This window comes from Bradysia coprophila (assembly GCF_014529535.1).
Source record: "Bradysia coprophila strain Holo2 chromosome X unlocalized genomic scaffold, BU_Bcop_v1 contig_98, whole genome shotgun sequence".
Lineage (NCBI taxonomy): Eukaryota > Metazoa > Arthropoda > Insecta > Diptera > Sciaridae > Bradysia > Bradysia coprophila.
In genome coordinates, this window is record NW_023503371.1 from 949994 (window position 1) to 971477 (window position 21484).

The 21484-nt window shown below is 34.6% G+C and overlaps 1 protein-coding gene across 3 annotated transcripts; it reads left to right on the forward strand.

The window, feature by feature from the left end:
* Positions 1-1249: 1249 nt before the first annotated feature.
* On the forward strand, positions 1250-21280 carry LOC119070613 (probable cyclin-dependent serine/threonine-protein kinase DDB_G0292550). 3 transcript variants are annotated; one of them, XM_037175038.1, is made up of 6 exons: positions 1250-1901; positions 8767-9845; positions 18410-18533; positions 20409-20575; positions 20634-20968; positions 21084-21280. In XM_037175038.1, exons 2-6 carry the CDS (start codon positions 8958-8960, stop codon positions 21259-21261), a joined length of 1692 nt encoding a protein of 563 aa, XP_037030933.1. In that variant the 5' UTR covers positions 1250-1901; positions 8767-8957; the 3' UTR covers positions 21262-21280. The 3 variants fall into 3 exon arrangements, with proteins under 3 accessions (XP_037030933.1, XP_037030936.1, XP_037030934.1); XM_037175041.1 differs by having other exon boundaries at positions 1350-1901; positions 21096-21280; XM_037175039.1 differs by lacking the exon at positions 1250-1901 and adding an exon at positions 8491-8508.
* The last annotated feature ends 204 nt before the right edge of the window (positions 21281-21484 follow it).

Sequence of the window (21484 nt, forward strand, 5' to 3'; positions counted from 1 at the left end):
TATGATTCCTTTCTTAAAGTACGAATAGTAAATTCGAGTATTGTATGTTTAGAGTTTCCATCCATTTAGTTTTTTAAACAACCAATTCATAGAGCCACCTAATGTTCAAAAGGTGAAAACGTCAATAATTCAATAGAAATTTCAGATCAACTGATAAAAATGGCTGCCGCCATGTTGTCTGTTGGCTTCAGTTTCAATTATTTTTATTTGTTTTGTGGTAACTACTAAATAAAATTAGCAAAAGTGAAACCCTTAAAGCAACAAAATCAATGGCAGGAATCTGTGGAGTGAGCATCTGCATCTGAAAATTGAGGTGTGACGAGAAATGTATGCAATTTATGGAAAAATTCGGTTGAAAACAGGCATTTTAAAAGATGAAAAAACAATAAACCGAATTACTTTTTCAAAAATCAGAAACCATTATTGTATCCAAAAACGTGTAAATTAAGTGTGTAAACAAACCATAAGCCTTCTTGTGTTGATATCACTGCAACTTTCAGGCCCTTTTTTCGGTTTTTTGCAATAAAAAGGGGTGATTCCTCTTAAAAGAATTTCGAGAACGAACGTTAGAGACACAATCCGCTCACGAATGTTCTCCTTTCCATGTTTCTCAGAATGGCTTTTAAATGAATTTTTTTTAGTAAAATTCGCCGCAAGATAACAATACATTTCACTACATTATATTATAACCTGGATAGTAGTCGCTACCATTACGTCATGGTGGAACAAATCGAGAATTAGAAACAAGCCAAACTACTGAATTTTACTCCTTTGACCTATATAAAAAGATGGTGTAGACCGCGTACTTCCCAACATTAATCTTTTTTATCGAGTAACTTACTAAAATACAAAATACATTTTATAAAAATTCAATCATTTCTATCTTTATTGAATTCAAGTAATTATATCTCGGATAATAGCACCGATGATCGTTCATCGGTGTGCTCGGTGTGCTCGATGAACAAGAGTTGCATTCTATAAAAAGAGTTGCAAAAGAGTTGTACGCGGAAAAAAAGAGTTGCAAGAGGAAAAAGAGTTACAAATTCAGTGAGGTCCCCCTCGTACAAACCATAGTAAGTGAAGATTTCGTATCACCTCTACCCATAATACCAAACAAAAAAGTTCTAGCATGCAGTCTTAAATTATCAACAAACAGATCTCCAGTATCCCCTATAATATTCTTACCTCGTCGTACACACCGAAAAAAGTTTTTTTTTTTTAAATATATATCTTCGAACGTCGACCGCACACAATACAAACAAAAACCAAATTCAAACCATCAGTTGAGCATATTTTTAATAAAATCCAATACAGCGGAGGTAAACGTTGTTGCGAAGATTCAGAGATTCAGTCAACACAAACAACTCTCGTGGTTCGGACTACTTTTTTTTCGAAAAAAAAAATCTTTATAATATTCGTGTTTGATGGATTAATGTTCGATTTATGGAACAGTTTATACGTGAGAGTTCGTACATACCATACAGCAAATGGAATAAACAGAAAAAAATTTGTATATATTCAAATTTGACTTAAAAGTTTGTGTAAAATGAAATCAAATTAGTCAAAGCAATAAAACTATGAACTGTTTTAGCAATTATTTTGAAAGAAAAGAAAAAAAGATGTTGTTTTGGTAAACAATTTTAAAGTTTTTAAATTGTTATGGATACGGGTGATACGAATGAAAACAATTCAGATTTGTTGTGTTTTGATTATTTGAATTAAAAAGTGAATCATAAATCATAAAGTCATTAGACAAATTATACAATTAAATATTATACAAATAAAAAAAATGGAAGTGATTCTTTTTCTGCTAGACATTTGCACAATCATCACCAGATTTACTTTTAAATAAAAGTTATATTTAAATCCTATTCGGTTTGGTGGACAACGAGAAAGCAAACGTAATTTATTTTTAATTTTTTACGATTTTATTTTTAGTCATTTTTAGTTATTTATATTTCAAAAGTTTTTTTTGTACTCGTTCGTTTGTTTGTTTGTTTTGTTCATAATTTTATCATCGTGCGATGTCTCGCCCCGAAACGTTTTTAATGTACATTTCTTTTGTTTGAGCCATGTATACATCAATTTAACGGTTTGATGATCATTCGAAAAAGCATAAATTTAAATGAAATTTTACTTGTATGTTTTACGGTTTGGAATCTCAAGTTCAGCTTATGTACACACACAAAATACTCATACTCTTACTCATATTTATTATTATTATTTTGCTATATGGAAAGAAATTGAACGTGTCTGATCATAAATCAACGAATTCACGTTGATTTTATTTTAATTTGTATTTTCTCTTTTGTTCTTGTGCTCATTATAAAGTTGACCAGGCCATTCATTTATAGATGAGTATAATAGATACACAAAATGGGCAAACAAATTTTATTTTAACACATTGATGGGTAAGCTTCATTGCTAATTCATTACGGAGAGTCCAAGTAATACTCTAAACGAAAATAGTAGATTGTCCATCACAATAAAGTAAGCAAACGATTACCCATTACAAAAGGAAGATTTGAGAACGGAAGCCTGCTATACTCACGAAAAAAATTTCACGATTTTCTCGACTTTTCCTGAAAAACGTTTCGCAAAAATTCATGAAAATTTGAGAAAATTCGTGAGAATATTTTATCTAATATAGGCAATGAACGGAAGCTTTAAAGCTAAGCATATGAACGTTCGATCATTCTACTGTTAAATAAAATTCACAAGCGAGAGATTAAATACCATTACCATTTACCATTTACCATTTATAGTTCTTACAACTGAAAATCTCAGAATTGTTACGCATATTTGTGTGTCAACTTACGCGTGTATTGTGGAGTTATAACTTATTTTCCATAAAAGATACACTAAGCCATAAAGGGCACTAAAATTGGTAAACCTTGGAATTAATATTGTAAACTGCCCAATTACTCTACTACTCAGTTTACTGTCAAGTATATTGAGAGTTATTTTAATTACTCTAATTGCAAAAACAATATCACTAACAATTCCGAACGGTCACTTACTTTCCTACGACTGCATTTTTATGTCGATATGTCGAAGTTTTCGTAGAACTGTAATTTTATGAGGAAATTACAAACATTCCTTCAGCAATTTCAATGTACAATAATGTCATTTACACAATACACTGAGAGAATCATGGTCGGACTCGCTATCAAAGCGGGGAGAATCGGGTAAGAAGAGTGAGATTAATTACGGCGACAAAATTAATCACTCGATCGTCTAAGTATTGTCAGTACACGCTTGGAACGAGTTGTATTTACCGAATTTTAATTTCTATTTTCCTTTAATTGTTCGTGTAAAATATCTAGAAAGTACTTGATGGCATGGTGATGCATGATGTATTGTTCTCCCGGAATGTAATCTGACAATCTACCCAAATGTGCACATATTAAGAGCATTTAGGTTAGCTCCCAAAAAGAAAACGAACAGAAGTACAATTGACTTTAGAGTCAAAACATTAGAGGAAACCCAAAGTTCCCGACTTGGTAAAAGGATCTCAAGTCGAAGCATTAGGGTAAACTCAGAGCTCACACGGTTTCGTAAAAAGAACTCGTAACTATGTAAAATTGTGGTCCCTGGAACCAATGTAGGTTTCATGCAATCGTGAAACTAAGTTTTACGGATCGTAAACTCGTAAGGCCAAATTTAAAGTATTTAATAGAGTACTGGTCAGCGATGGGTTCTTATTTTCTATTTTTAGAAGTGGGCACACGTGCATTGGTCATTACACCCGCTGAAAATTCGCGCTGCCACCTATGTAATAAACACGAGCATCTTAATCTATTCCAAAAATTTTTTTTTACGAATATGACTAAACGATCGCACCCGATATATACTCAACTTTTACGAAGAAATTGGGTGAAATGTCATCTCAAGAGCTTACTTATGAAGTAGCGTGAGCTTGCAGTTTACCCTTAATATTGACCAAAATCATTTTTGTTACAAAATAGAATGGGGGACAACGTATTCTCATTAAGCGGGCAAAAACAATCCTCTCAAAAGGTAATACAGTTAGGGCAAGGATCGTTCAAAACTACCAATATTTTAAGTATGGTACACACACACACTCTTTTTATCAGTTTATAAATATCAACTGTAGCAGGAAAAACGACCCTCAAAATAGTTTAGCCGCATAAACTAGACTTAACCTGTACCTGTAGTGACGAAAGCTCAACATTAATTTATTGTGATAATAAGCTTTCCAGTAGCTTAAAGTTGAGTCTTGTTTTAGTTGAATGACAAAGACATAAAGAATATCATGATGTCAATCTTTACGAAAAACTAACCTGTCGACAAAACAGCACCAGCGTGTGGGTGGATTCATAATATGTCTGCGTGACACAAACAATTATGTCTTGCGTGACATCACTAATCGGTTTTGCTGCACATTTTTCGTAATCACACTGTCAATTTGTTCGAACAATTCTCAGCGAATTATATTAGTATTTCGATGTTCTTGCATGTTAGCGAGATTTATCATTAATTTATGCCTTCAATTAAAATGCCAAACAGTTTTTACATCTCAATTGTATTTTCAATCTTTCCGTATTGCATTTTAAACTCAATTAATGGAATGGTATCCATCACGAGATGTTTATTGAAATTTTATTTGAAAGTCTCTCTAAACACCCATGGTCTGTTTTCGTTTCCATTAAAAAAATTCTTTCGCCTTAACACTTCTTCTTTTGCATCTATTAATACACATGACGAACGCACGATTAGACTTAAAATTTGGACAAGAAACAAAAAATCTGTACGAATAAATGCTTGTCTTTTTGGAAATAAAGTAATTTTTAAAATCTGTCATCTTTGTCTAAACATTTAAGTTAGTATAAATGTTCGGTGCAATTGGGTATTAATAAACGACAAAATGAATCACAAACAATTTACATATAATTAGTGGGGACATAATGCGGGACCACAAACATTAAATTTTCATTTAAAAGTGGTTCATGCAACTGGTATAGATACTACAGTTAGAACCCATATAGAGAGTTACCGGTAACATCACCAATTCATTATTTAAAATGCTTACAATGAGAAAACTTGCGCTAAGTTGATACAATTCTCTACGCTTCATTTTATATCCGGTTGGGACAAAGTGCTTGTTTTCTCACTACTTAGAGTTGCAATGAAACAGGAAACTATATTTTCAGCTTAGTCGCCGGTGCTGTGAGACATATATTTAAATAAATCCCGATAAACACATCGTAGGCTCGATAGGAATTCATCTTTTTTCCACGCCCGCTTAAATTCATTTTACCTAATGTTAAAGTCAACGAATCAAAATTATGTCAAATGAATTTCGATTTGTGTTGCTTTTTTAACCAGGTCATCGTAGGTCACTAATTATTCAACACCGATAAGCAAAACCTTGACGTGAACTAGTAAAAAAGAAACTATTTTACGATAAAAATTTCGGTTTTACTTCTGAGTACGTACGGGTTGTAACTGCTTGAATCAGAACTCGACATTCGGGTAGTCGTTGAAAATGGATTTACGATGTATCAACCAGTTGTTTAGAGAAGACAAAAATAAAATATTCCAACAGGACCGAAGTTTTCCGGTCAGACCAGAGCGAGGATCTCGAATCGCTCGACTTGGATTATCTTATTCGCTTCCAACAGTTTTCATATCAAAAGTGAGTTCAAGCAACGGTGGAAGAAACTCGAAAAAGATATGTAGAACATATGAACGAGGTGTGAAACGACACAAAAATACACAATTTTTCAAAACAAAAGCAAGACAACTTCGATCAAAGTACTGCGTATACAGCAACATATGTGCGTCCGAAAAAGTAACTTTGTCGTCCGATAAACAAAGCCAACAATGGAATTTCATATATATTTTTTCGGACGCAATCGAGTATGCCAAGTAAAAGTGAAATTGTTGTAGAGTGACTATCGGCTTCGCCTCGTTAGGACAAGCTCACGACTAGTCCTGAAAAATTCAACTTTTCATCACTCGTAACGAAAAATAATATTCTCCCTTGGCAAACCCTTGTCAAAGCAAGAGGGGAGAAATGGGACATTTTCTTCCCCGAACTGTCATCTGATAAAACATCAACAAAATGAAATTTTATCATGGCCGATTGAGTCAAAACCCAAACGAAGTTTTCAAGAACTTTTATTTTGAGCTCGTGATAGAACAGTAGCACAACTCTTTGTATCAGACAGAATTTACATTTTAGTTCATTGCCTTAAAATAGTTCGGCATAAAGCAATTTTTTGCATAAATTCCAAGGGCCTTACAGCATTGAAGAATCTATATTGAACAACGAAGAAAGACACTTAGAGCGAATGAAAAGTTTACACGAGAAACGATAACGAAACCTCTACCTAACGTACTCACTCTTACCCAATATTAGAGATGCCAATCTTTAGTATATGCATGAAATTCCGTAGAAACATACCTACGACAAGTATAAGAAAAAAAAATAGCAAAATAATTGTTGTGAGCACGAATGCATGTCAGCATGTCGTCAGTTTTCTGAATGAAATTTCCGATAAGTTCACAGACGTATTCAAAAGTATTTAATTGTGGAAAGACAAAAATAGTAATTTGCATTCGGTCGATTTATAGTACATTACATACCTGCCAAAAAATTTCAGTTTTGATATCTGGGAAGTTTGTGGCCCGAGGGAAAAGCACAGGATGCAACTCCGCTAGTCAAAACAACAATTTGAAGACATTCTTGACTTCATCTATCTAGTGAGTTTACTCTAATATTGCTGACTGTATAGTACACTTTTCCGTCCTTTAGCAAATAAATGCGCTCTTCATACCGAACCCATAAATTGTCACATTTTATGAAATGCTGTACACATTCTAGGTCACAACAAAGAACCGAAAACCCACATTGAATGGAAATCTTCAAACGTGTGATGTAACATTATAGTAAACTGAAATTGCTAGCGCATTATTTTAGCACATGCATCGTATGTGTGTATATTGTTGAGCTGAAGAAAATAAAATTCAGCTCGATCTTTTAATGATGTGAGTAATGTTTACAAAGGAAACCAAAAATATTTAAACCGCCTCGAGTAGTGAAACGACGACACACTGAAACATTAATTATTATGAAAGTGAAATATTTCCAAAGCTCCACATATTTGTGCGGTTGAATAATGTATACAGTCGCCATTCATTGTACATCGGCCCAACATTATTTATTTTGAGTTTTTTTTTATCTTACTCAATTTCAGATGTTCAGTGATTGGTATACGTACATTAGGTACAATTTTGTGCCAGGAAAAACATTTTGTATTTCATTGTCGAACAAACCACAGATTAACCAAAAGTTAAAGAGTAAAGCGTGCTTTGAAGAACTACAACTGATTTTTTGTGTGGCATCTACTGAATGGATAAAGAATTACGTGGGCATAACATGGCGCAAAATGTATTCGCAAGAGATTTATATTTGGAGTTTTGATCCATCTCTAGGTCCTTACTTGTGCTTTCAGTGTATCTTATTCTATTTTCACGAATTTTCCTTGTTGTGGTGATTCATAAACCAAAAACGGTGGAAAACCAAAATATTTAATCGATTTCGCAATTCTAACATTACTTTTAGGAGAGAAAAATGAGGATAAAGCATGACTGTCGTTTGCTGATTTTCACGCCAATGAGTTACTGTTTTGCACAAGTAAGAACTGCGACCGTATCTAAGCTGTTCTTGCTGTTATTTTCCGTTTCTCTGATTTCTCTCATTTGGTATGCTATTTTGAACGGCAAATGAGACAAGAACAGCTTAGATAGATACGAAAGTGGAACTTTTTACGTGTGCAGCACAGTCGGGCGTTGAGAATGTTAAGGGTCGTGATAGCTTGTGAGTGGAAAATATAAATCCTCGAAAATCTCACCAGGCATGAGGTGGGTGGTTCCGTGGATGCGAGGGAAGAAGGCTTTTGGACGAGTTCGTGTTTCCGATGGTGATATCTCAGAAAGTTGAAAGGTTATTTTAGAAAACCGAAGGTGCCAAGGGCCCAGGGAGTAAATCTGCCGAAATATCCTAACATCAAAAATCTGACCTTTCCGATCTTTTTTTTATTTCCTGGTGGTGAGATAGTGCGGAAAGTCGAGCATGCCGGCCACGGCCTTTTTTTAATAGTTTGTTATTCCAAACCTAACCATTTTCAAAAATCGATACGCCCTAAAGTATTCTTAAAACACTATTTAGATACTACAACTCTTAATAAACTCTTGACTTTTCGAAAAAGTTTCAGAAAATCATTAAATTTACGTATATCTATAGAACGAACAAATACAATGCATGTGCACTTCTCATCAATTACGTCTTTTTTTAAGACGAAATACCTTTTTCTATACATTATTCATTTCGTAACGTCACTATCACTATACTTTCTTACTAAATCCATGAAACGAACGCAAATTTGATTTCCTAAATCTCTGTGTAACACATAAACTTTAAGAAAATTTTGTACGTAGCCAATTTACCTTTCATGCATGAGATCATAAAAAAAGTGAAGTGTAAGAATAACAGTCGGTATTACCATTTGCGAGATGGACAAATACCTTTCAAATTAAGTTTCATTTTTTTTGTAGGTAAATGTGCACAATTCTGTACAAATTTACTTTTTGTGGAAACGAATAAAATAATATTTCGTCAGACCAGACTCGTATATGTATTAAAAATTGTATACATTATAGAGATTGTAGAGCTGTTGAACATATAAGCTGCATTTACATGTTACAATCAATCATTAAATTCATTCCATTTACTTTCAGGCAATTGGCAGATTTCAACGAACAATTCGAACTGTGGATTATAGAAACTCAACTCATTAGGCAGAAGTAAAAAAAATAATATCAAACGCGATTGTGTACACGCGGTGTGCAATATGACTGAGTAGATTACATTTTTGTACAGTTAAATTCTATTGATTGGTGTATACAGAGTGCGATTTAATAAGTTGGATATGACTGCCGACAGAGAAAACTTCTTGTTACCGTCAAATATGGATACAAACAATTACACCCGACCATTGAGTGCGTACGATAATTTACATTCAACATCAGCACATTCGCCCGCTGTCACAATACCGACGCAACAAAAGCCATCATCACCGATCCATTCGAATGGAAATGAAAAAGAATTTCCGTTCAACAATATCTCATTCAGGTTCGATGATTTACCACTACTACAGAATCAACCAAGCCACTTCAATCAAATCAGATCTAACTCAACGATATCAAATAGCAACTGTTGTAATGGAAATCTCAACAAATCAACCAGTCAAGGTTATACGACAATTGCAAATCATAATGGCATAAATAATATTACTGACAACAAAACAGCACCTATACCACCTGTGGTAAATGTCGATAGTGATTCGAAAATGCTGCTCGGTGCAACGAAGCAACAGTATGAAAATGTGAGTGAAACGGTCCGGTTAAGAAATTTAAACAGCAATAAACCGGTCATAAGTGAAGCAAAATCATCATTTTTCGGACTAAACGCATCATCGCCGATTAAAGATACCAAGGAAAATATGGCACTGAGACACAATAATCAAACATCGGATGGTTGTGGTGGATATGGAGACTGTTCGCCGCTGTTAAATAATTCGTCTGGAAATGGTACGCGTAATCTTTATCAAAATATTCCGTCGAATAGTGCGTGTTTCGACAGTGGCAATCAGAGTTTCAATAATGTCGATAATGCGGTGGAAAATAATCAAAACATCAGCAATGATACTGCACGAGGTGAAGATTCATCGGATTGCTGTGCAGATTTATCTCAGAACAACAATTCGAGCAAATACTTTGCTGACGCTTCACATCGAATGAGTCAATCACCGTCTCAGGTATGTTGGGTTGATTCATTTTATTTTTGTTTATTTTTTTGTTAAGTACAAAACGGAAACGTAATTTTCTCACATCTTTGAGTGTATCGTCAATTTGAGGGATTTTTTGATGTATCGGTTGGATCTGTATTTTAACATGTAGCCAATCTAGCACCCTCGCCTTAATTTTGGTTTTCTTTTGATTTAATCTTTCACACTTTGCACTAGTAACATATTCAAAAATTAAGAACGCTCCTTTGAGGGGAGAAGAGAACTAACAAAAGCATACGCATCACATTTTACATGCTGTTTTTCCCTTAGGTCGAAAGTGGCTTATTACACAAGATTATAAGATTCGGGATTAAAAATTAAAAGTCGTTTTCGTGTGTTTGCAGACCTCGTCTTCGCCTCAGATCAACCAAATTCACACGAAAACTCTTCTTTTCAACTTTGTGTCCTTTGTTATGTAAATAACTATTACATAGTGGGTATATTTTGTACTAAGTGACGAACAGTGGAACTTTTTTGACTAGTCATACGCTTGTCCTATAAGAACATGAAGCTGAAAATTTCAGTTTTGTCAACAATTACACCCAATCGGGCAAGAAAGTATATAAATTGTATTCCATACTTGACCGGACATTTTCTCTGTTAGTTTCTCTCAAAAAATTGAAATCTGTGATCTTAGTTGCCGTAACGGAAATCGCTGAACTACGATCCTCCTGCGCAAAAATCTTTTACTTCATTAGTTGTAACTTGACCAAAAATGCAAGGACAATGAATTTCTGTTCCCAAATGACAGCCTGGGCTTGGGTCAGGCCTTTTAAAATAAAAACATATAAAATAATGTATTATATAACTCGTGTCAAGATAAGTCCAAAGATTCAATAACATCAGCCTGCGGTTTCCTAGCCACAGAAATCAAGAAAAGCTTGGATAAATACATAATTTTATGAACCGGGTGTCCGAGTTTCATTTTTAAATTGAGGTGCACTTCTTAGTATATTACCTTCGTCCACTATTTTTCATCACAATAAGTGTCTCCTGCTTGGTCCTTAAAACTAAGAATTATTTGAAAAATATTTTATCATTCAATGCCCCTTAATAGTAGGAATTTAAGCACCACGTAAAATCAGCACCACCTGTACCTACAACTTTTTACAGTCCGAGAAAAATAGGAAGCTACTTATAGCAAACCTCGACTGGCTTGTAAAGACGCCTCAATTTTTTTTAGTACTGCAATCTTTGCGCTCTATTTTCATGTGGTATAACTTCACTCTGGTAAAATAACCATGAAATGTTGCCAACTTCAGCTCACGTTATTAAGCATTCATATACATATGTAACAATGTACATTGTAACATTGTTATCGAATGTGGAACAAGCTGAACTATAAAGGTTTTACAGATGACTTCTTACTTTTCTCAAAGTATTATACATTTGACTTACAGCAAACTCATTTTCATTAAATGAAATGCATTCGCAAATCGTATTTTTCGTAGTTTCGGAAAAACAAAATTTCTTATCGATTTAAGTTCATCAACGGTAGGTGACAATATTTTGAAGAGAAGGATGCTTTCATCAAGCTGCACACTGACAAATGACATTTAAAATTGATGAAAGAATCCTTTTCTTCAAAATAGTGTAATCTACCGTTGCTGAACTGTCGCTACTTCTGCACATGAATTTTATTTACTGAGTGTACCACATTATGTCAAAGACTCGACATCCTATTGTTGAACCAAAGTTATAGTACATTACCAATGGGGCAAATGATGGTAGTGGTACTTCTTCTGTGAAATTCGAGGCGTGTCCGAGGTCGGTAAACACACAAGAAGTACCATTTCCATGATTTGCCCCATTGCCGAGTAAGATATTTTATTTAAAAAAACTTGAGGTACAGATTTGGCTCCGTTAACCTTTACCTCACGTTTTTGAATAAAAAATGTTGAATTAGTCGGTTCGCGAAATAAACACAAAACAGGTTGCTAATTTCGATAATACTTTAAGTGAATAAGTTTGATAGAAAAAGTTGGTGTGCTGACTTGATAAACTTAGAAGATAATAAAAACGATTGGCAATCATTAAAAAGAGATTAACTGGCAGTTATTGCAAATTAAATACTGGCAAATAATAGTCATTTGTGTACCTGTTTTGGACGATTGATTTTAGGCAATTTCGCGGATTGTAGGCCGAACGAAGTGAGGTCTACAAGCGAAAGTGCCTTAAATCAACCGTCCCAAACAGGTGCACATGTGAGTTTTCATGCAGAGGGCCGGAAACCCGAGAAAATTCGAAAAATTGCCCTCATTTTCGGCCCCGAAGCATGAAATAGATTTTTTTCCCACTTAAATCTATTGTCATTAAATTATTGATGTCTACTGATTCAGTAGTACTGAAATAAGTAGTTTACAATTAGATGAGACGATAATAATCATAACTCGTCTCATATGTGCATTATAAGTTACAACCGACTATAATACTTTGACGAATACCAATTTTACAGATTCTTTCAGGCATCTAGAATAGCGAAGTGCAACGACAAAATGAACTATTTGTAATTGAATTTTTCGCATTTACTGTTTGAATAAATTACATTTAAAAAATTTAATGGTATGTTGAGCGCGTAAATGCATGATATTGATTCGATTGTCATTGCTGTTATAGATTACTTTAATAATAGGAAGTTACATGGTTACAAATAATTGACAAACGGTGTCAAAATCGATTATACTAATTGGTGTAATTGCACTTACACAACTGTGTAAGAGGATATGTCTTTAGTAGAATAGAAAAAACGATTGAAATTAAAACAAGATCTCATAATTCAACGAGATTGTTAAGGAGATCAGTTGCTTCCACATAAATCTATGAATTTGATACGTTGTCGTTCTGTGAGGGTCTCAAAACAATCACCCATTTTGAGATTTTGAGCAAAGCACCTTAATTAGCATTACTTTGACAGTGTAAAATGGTGAAATTACTTGGTACATTGTCGTGACTCTCTACTCTATTAAACAATGTTTCGTGATCAAAGATAGCATTCAACTGTGGATTCGTTTCGGTCTTTTAACTCTTACTTGAAAATTTCGAGTGGATAAGATATTTTGATTTTTCTCTATTTAGATACTTCAATGCAGAAAATAAAGTGTGCACCTTATTGTACAATTGGTTTTTTGTAACATTTGTGCAATTTCTGTGTGAGCGGAGCGAGCAATACGGTACACAACATACCATTCTATTACTATGTTTGGTGCTTTGGATATAGTTCTTCAAATTAGCTCATGTGCTGTGTTTGCTTCAAATTTTACCTGAAAAGGTTAAAGGTCCTAGAGGACAGATTTAGTCAGAATAATACTAACCCCCGCTGTTGAGGGATTGTTATATCAGAGGACAACTGATCTCAAAATAGTTATCGGTTATGGATCAACAACTTTAATATGAAAAGCAATTTTTATCATATTTGTCTCATAGAAATGTATTGTTTATCCAAGACGAATAGTAGTTATTTTCCTATCGCATGATAAAAGGCTTTTTTTAGCGAAAGAGAGGTTTCCAGTACGAGTGCTACAATTTAATTCGCTAAAAAAAGGTAGATGCTATTTCCACCCGGGTGCAAATAGTCATATAAAGACTATTTGCACCCAACTACAAAAAAATCTACAAAAATCATGTTTTTTATGTAAATTATAAAAAAAAACATAGCTAACGCCGACCCGTACGAAACACCTATTCGTGTCAAGAGCCTTTAAAATCACTTACATTATCCACTCTTTGCCTTGTTATCATATACAAATAAATTGTCGGAGGCAATATAGACAGCCCCGTACGAAGACAAATTTCATAAATTCCTATTTAAACAGCTATGTACCGCTATATTTAACTATATTTCACTATAAATAAACATTTCACAGAAAAATATGATATTATATAGCTCTATATGCCTGTATATAGCTCAATATAGCTGTATATAGGTATATATAGATGTCCTTATATGGAATCCCTGAAACCCCACACACATAACAAATTATTTCCATGTTAACAGAAACTCTCTAAGTACCATTTTTCCCAAGATATATCACTTTTAATAAAATCCAATATGGCCGCCGGCAGCCATTTTGTTAGGAGACCGGAAATAGTACCGATGCTTTACATTCGTTAATACCTTTCAAACAAAAAAAAATTCATGAAATTCGGTCAAAATTTACTCGAGATATTGTCAAAATACACCACGTTCACTGTACTTCCGAGTAGCCAGATAAGAGCTCACTTCAAGAGACCTAGCTCACGCTCCGGAGAACATAATTTCATGAATTTTTTTTCCCTGATTGGTACGGTCAATACCTATCTAATAAAGCTAAAACAGACGAAATATGTTCAAATGTGGCCGACCTACAAGCAAAAACTGCTTGCCGCCCTGTGCCTGTTTCACACCAAGGGGTCTAACTCACGAGTCGGTCATCCGATTTCCATAAACTTTTTTTTTTGTCGTATCACTGACAAGTGTAGTGCTTAAATGTCTGGAGATATCGTCGAAAAACACTTAGGCACTTATTGGGCCCCAGCTCCGGAGAGGTCGATCCGAAATCACCCATCTTCGAACTTAGCCTGTCTTTTGACATTACCAAACGAGGAAAAAAAGAATTTTTAAAATCGGATGCGTTTTACTCAAGTTAGAGAACCCACAGACAGACGGACAGACGGACGGACAGACGGACATTTTTTTTCGCGGATTTGGCATCTCTATACAACCACAATAGGTTTCCCCTTACTCAGGGAGTCCAATTCGACGTGTTACAAACGTATGCGTAAACCTATAAGACCCCAGTACTTCGTACGGGTCTAAAAACAGTTACAATCGGCAAGCCTCGACTTCTTCGTGACAAGTGTGTAATATATAATCCATAGTAGGTGCTGAGTGTATTTGTGTAGGCGTATAAAATGAAAATAAATCGGAAGCTTAATGTGAGATCGACGCGAGAAGGCATCAAAGCTGCATTAAATAACCCATTAGGCCTGCTCTGACTCCAGGGTGTGTGGGATATTGGGCTCAATGAGGTGTTTTTCTGGTCCGGAAGGCTTAAATATTGGACCCATATATTTTCCCCTGGAATCGTTGTTCCACCAGTCTTTTCGTTACATTTTGTAAAAGGGAAAAATCCTCTGGAGTTAAGCTTTTCCGTAACATTTTCTAAATGGGAAAATCCTGTGGAATGTAGTTTTTTGTCTTACATTTTGTAAAAAGGAAAAATACTTTGGAATTTGGCCTTATGCTTAACACTTTGTAAAAGGGGAAAAATCCACTGCAACGTTTTGTAAAAGGTGAAAATCCTATGAAAGTACACCGATCAATTAGCGTCTGGGTGACATTTTGTGAAGAGGAAATTCGCTGGAACCGTTGCATTAGCCTATTCGATACGTTTTGCTTTACATTTCATTAATGCAATGTAATAAAGCCTTTTCGTTACGTTTTGTAAAAGGGGAAAATCCCTTGGAATAGTTCTGTTAGCTTTTATGTCAAATTTTGTAAAGGGGAAAAATCCTTTGGAATTAAGTCTTTTTGTTATGTTTTGTAAAAGGAAAAATCAGCCTGAATGTAGCCTTTTGCGTTACATTTTGTAAAAGGGAAAAATCTTCTGGAATTTGCATTATGCTTTGTCAAAGGGAAACCTCCTCTGGAATTTAGCCTTTTCGTTACGTTTTGTGAGAGGGGAAAACCCTCTGTAGTTACTCCTTACATTTTGTGAAGAGGATTCCCTGAAATCGTTACATTAGCCTTTTCATTACGTTTTGTAAAAGGGAAAATCCACTGTAATTTGGCCTTTCGCTTTACATTTCATAAAAGGGAAAAAATCCCTAGAATATAGCATTTTTGTTACGTTTTGCAAAAGGGGGAAATCCATTGGAATCGTTCTGTTAGCCTTTCTGTCAAATTCTGTAAAATGGAAAAATCCTCTGGAATTAAGCCTTTTCTTTACGGTTTATTAAAGGGAAACTAGAATCTCGACAGATCAATTAGCGTCTGTTAGAAAATTATCAAAAAAATATCGAAAATCGATAATTATTGATATTTTGATAATTATCAAGATATCGATAATTCGGTCCGAAAATCCGATATTTATCGATATATTCCGATATATTGGTATATTATCATGAATTTTCAAATAAATATCAAAATATCGATATTTTGATAATTATCGATAACGATATGATTAATCGATTATCGATAATTTCTTTCAATTGATATTATCGATTATTTTGAACGTCTTCCATCCCTAGTCCAGTTGTTTTTCCAGTGAAACTGTAACGTTTTTCTTATAATTTCCATAAAATAAGCGTGATTTCCGTTGGGCCTTTATATGACTATTTGCCCCGGGTGCAAATACGCCACGAATTCGGGATATTTCAAGACTAGTTGGAAGAAGTATACTTATTTTCACTAGTTGAGGTTAATTATACTCTTATTATACTCGACTCACATTTCTCGTGAATTATAAAAGAAATGAAAACACTTTTTACACGAGCATTTTGACGGAAGCAATAAATTGTTTTCCACTTTTTCCCTCGTGTGTCGTAATTGATGTAATGAGTTAACAGCTAATCGATTTATTTCGGTTAATCACATTTGTTATATCATTCCATTCCCGCTAATTGAATGCACATTTTAATTGATTACAAACCGTATGTCGACTCAATACCCAATTATTCAATTATAGGTGTAATCATTATTAATTATAATCACATTTTATGGCAGCTCATAATTTTGAGATGAAATTGCACTCGTGTTCAGAAAAGGAAACTTTGATTTACTATACTCCTATGCATCCAGCATTAATTCCTAACGATCGATTTTATGTGATTATTCAGAAACTTCGGCATTTCCTTCTTAAAATAGAAAATTCATGCGTCCGTATGAAACTTAGATAATTTCGAATATTTAATAACTTTAACCGTGTCTACGTCGCTTAACGATGCCAATAAAATGCCTTGTGCACAAGGTGCATAATGAAAAATAAATAAATAAATTCGAAATAAATGTAAACAAATTTAACGTTAACGATAATGAGCCTAAATATAGATGCTAGTTTGTACGCCGCCCAATGTAATTATTAATTAAACTGTGTGTACACAAACTTGTTAATTGGTGGTTAAAAGATTGGTAAAAAAAGACCGTGTACCTTAAAGAACTGATTTCCTGTTCAACTAAGCAGCAATCAGTATCTTTCATGGAACATTTTTAATAGAAAATCGGTTATTGCTTCCATCGAAAATTGTCAGCCAGAGAGACGTTTCATTCGTTGAACGTTCTAACAGGAATTCTTCTTTAGCAATTTAGATATTACTGTGGGTGGCATTGAACATGCCGTTTTGACATGAATCATATTTCTACTTAAATACTTCCTGTTAAAGGCCTGTTCTTAAACGCACAAACTTTTTCATCAAAATTTTAAACTTTAAGCCTAGTATTCACACAAAAAGTGGTAAAAAATTATCTGATTACTAATCTATTTAAAAAGGCCTCACATGGAATGTAAAGGAAGACGAGGAATAAAAAAAATATTTACTCGCTTAGTCTCTGAATAATTTCCTCTCCTATCTGGGTTAAATTCTCGCTTCGCTGATAATGTTGTCCAGTGCCTTTTAAGAGCAATCATAGCACCATCAGGTATTAAACTTATACGAATATTGAATTGAATTAGCAGAGCTTAATGGCAAATGTAAAATTTATTCAGGGCAGATCTCTGCTTGATATAATTCAATCTGTAGTGTTGATAAACACTTTCAATGGCGTTAAGTTCAGAGATTAAATACACCAACAAACGTTCAATAAAAATTGGTCCTATCTAAAACTGTTGGAAAATGTAAAAAGCCCAAATGTTCAAACTGGTTCTGATATGGCGCTTTAAAAGTATCACTGAATATAAAGACTATAGATTTTATGGCGCGAGTGATCACACCTAATTATGCCAAAACATTGCGTCAACTTGAGGAATGCAACACGTCTCTTTCAACAATTGAGCCCTGGACAGATGGTGGTTTGCAATTTCTGTATCAGCGTAGTTATACATAGTTTAACTACCAGTAGAGCAGCTACATCTACAGTAGTTTCAGATAATATATACGGACAATTTGGTGGGAATAGAGAGTGTCATTTTTGAATACTTGTTTTCAGAAATGATTTTCCTAAATGGATTGGAACTACAAAATAGTGAAAATCATGGTATTGAGACTTTGGGAAATATCATTAAAATTTCGTTTTTAATTACAGAAAAATTATTTAGCACAGGCTGGACAGTACAGCCGCCCTTTTTTCGTTTAAATGTTAAATGTGATACCGTAATACCTTGGTCTGACCGTCGGCAATGAATAGGCTCTTTGGGAAAAAGACCACAGAGTGAGAGAGCCTAACTTCATTTTTTTAATAGATCAATATCTCTCCCACCCATAAATTCCTTAAATTCGATCGTGACTTGAACAAAAAATGTTTCAACTCAAACATAAAAATTTTAACGCCCAAGTGCTTAGACAAATAGATTGATTTTCTTATCAATCACTAAATCTTATAAAACTTCATTTTTTTACAGGCTGTGTATATGTCTACAACCGTACCACAAAACATAAAAGGTAGCAACATTATGGGGCGCCATACACCAACCCGGAACAGTCTACGGCACAGCAGAATGATTGTAGTTAATAAAAGTTATCAAAGTGAGTTATTAATTACAAAAAAAATCATTTTCACTAATCCTTACACACCGAATAATAATCTTCCAATTGTTCTACACGCCGTGCGTTTTAATTAAATCTTACATGTAACCGTTCGAAAAAAAACGATTAGAAAAAATTATTCAAATGATTCTACGATGCGATGCTAAGATTTTGTTGATCCGACAGAAGCCTGTCCAAATAAGTAATTTCTTTTATGGTCATGCCGTATCCAAACGAGTTTAGCTTCCCTCTTATTAAATTTTTTAATTGAATCGAAAAAAAATGAAAATAACGTAAAAGTAGATGTGTGCTAGGCTGTCGGAATTCAATTGGTATGTATTTATTATGCTCTCCTTAAATGGAAACGTAAATAATAATAAGAATTATTTCGGGTCTTCAATTTGTTTGCGAATTTGAATTGTTTGGTTTTTCTGCGTGTCAGTTGTAATATGATGTAATGTGGATCAACAAGTTTCCGCGTTTAAAGAAGGGTCGAACTATATATCTTCGAAAAAGGGTTGCGTGTAAATTACTGAAGACCAAATTATATTTGGAAATAGAAAAGATATAAACGATTCAATGAATCAGAATATCAATAAAAAAGCACCACAAGACTTAATGATCATTCAGCCTCTCAGAAACGCACATGATATTCCAATTAAAATTGAAAACTCACTTCTGTTTTGCAAACGTAAAAAGTGCAACTTTCCTATCTAAGCTGTTTTTGAGAAATATGGGAAACGGAGAAGAACAGCCTAGATACAAAGGTGGCACATTTCACCTGTGCGAAACAGTAACAGATCATCAGTAGTTCAGTGAATGAATTTTAACTTACGGCATTGTATTGTAATGTTCATTCTATCCATTCCACATTCACTAGAATCATTAGAATACACACTACATGATCTGACACCACCAGGTCGACCCAGACCCACGAAATTATTGATTTTGCTTACATCCATATAATAACTTCGTGGGTCTGGGTCTACCTGATGGTGTCAGGTCAGGTCGCGAACCTGACATGCTTAATAGGGTTACTTCGAGTTAAGTTATAGTTTCATGTCGATCTGTTTCCCCTGATGTTAATTCGACTAATTTCGAACTTTTTATCGAAGAGGACGTGAACATAAACTGACCTGAAACCTGGAAACCAGGTTGTTATTCAGGTCAGGTTGATTTATAGTCCTGAACCTGAACTGAAAAAACAGGTCAGATCATTTTTTTCAACCCAAAGCTGTCCCATTCATATCCTTACTTGTGACTCAATAGTTTTGGGACCAGGGACGCCGACTTATGTTTGGGAGTAGTGGTGCTCATACAACAAGCGAATCTGGGAGTAGTGGTGCTCTTTCAAGTAAAACTGGAAAGATGTAGTGGTGCTCATCATTCGAGTAATGATGCCCAAGCTTCGCTTGTCCTTAGAAGTCGGCGCCCCTGTTTGGGACAAAAGCAAAGTCACCTGTGTGTTTTTGAAGCAACAAGCTTCGGTAACTGTCTGTTCGACAAGTGGAGAAATCGTAGATCCGAGCCGAATGCAAGGTATAAAATTACATTTGTCGAGAAACAGTTACCGAAGCAAGTTGCGCAAAAGCACACTAGTGAGTCTGTGAATATCACAATGGTGTTTCCGAATTAGTGAATTACGTAACAACATCCAATGTATTCTGGTTTAATGCCTGCATGCCAAAGTAAGCACTAAAGAATTCACGTAAAATTAATCGAAAATGTTCTTCATGTAATAGATCATTTTCACGGAGGCAACTGCTATCCTGCAATCCGTAAAAGTGCGTTCGCGTTAAAGAAATTTAACGTGATTTCACGTATATAATTTGAATGTTCGATCGTCTAACAATTTTTTTGTTTCTATTTTTTCAGCTCCACGTCGTCTGAATCCATTAGAAATAAGATTCCCACTATTGGCCAAACTACTCCTAATATTTCAGCTAATATGCGGAATATCCATAGGATTTTTGGGAATTTGGATTCTAGTGTGGGCTCCAAATACTCGATTACGAGATAATCCATATTGGAGTGGATCAGCGGTAATGGTCTCATTAAATGCCCTGTTTGAACTGTATACCAAATTCTTCAAATTTACAGCTGGTTCTATCAGGTATATTAGGTCTGATACTCATCAATTTTCGAAGAGTTCCCAGACAGAAATTACGTGAACATTGTTTCACGTTTATTCGCGTGAATTCGACAATGATAACATTGGTAGCTACACTGTTGTCCTTGGCTGCATTCGCATTTGCCGCACTCCATTTGGATAACATAACGTCGGCGCATACGACATGCATGCCGGACAATATATTTACGTCACCGAATGCCGCTTGCATATGTCTATTTGGTGCGAAAAATTCCACTAACCATTTGCAGATACAAACGGCTGAAGAAGGTGAAATAACCGTCGGAGGATTTGAATTCCACTACAGGTAATGGTTGGGTCTATGGTCGTATTATTGTCAAAATTTTATTATTTTTTTTCGGTTTTCTAATTTGGTGATGGTAAATGTTCGGGTTTTTTTGGAATAAATTTTAATTTTCCAGTTTTCGTTACAGAGACTTAAGTTGTAAGGAGGTGACTGGCGTTTGGAAGTACATTTTAATTGGTTCAACGATACTAAATGTTTTGGGCTTTTTCTTTTCGTTTTTATATTTGCTATTGCTATGCTTCCGACAGAATGGCAAACGAAAGCCGTACGCAGCAGTTCGATCGCAGCGTTAAATCCCATTAATGTTTAAGTCTAAAATGGAAATTTTGTAGGTAAATTTACTTTATAATAGGAAGAAAGTAATTTATTTTTTCGTCTCATTATTGAACTACTATATTATCAATACACCACCTCAATAGGAACTATTTTTCAAATTTATGTAGAATGTAAGGTGTATGAATGTTGTGAACAAAGTTAATAATTTTAATAAAGAGAAATGTATTCAGGACACGTGCG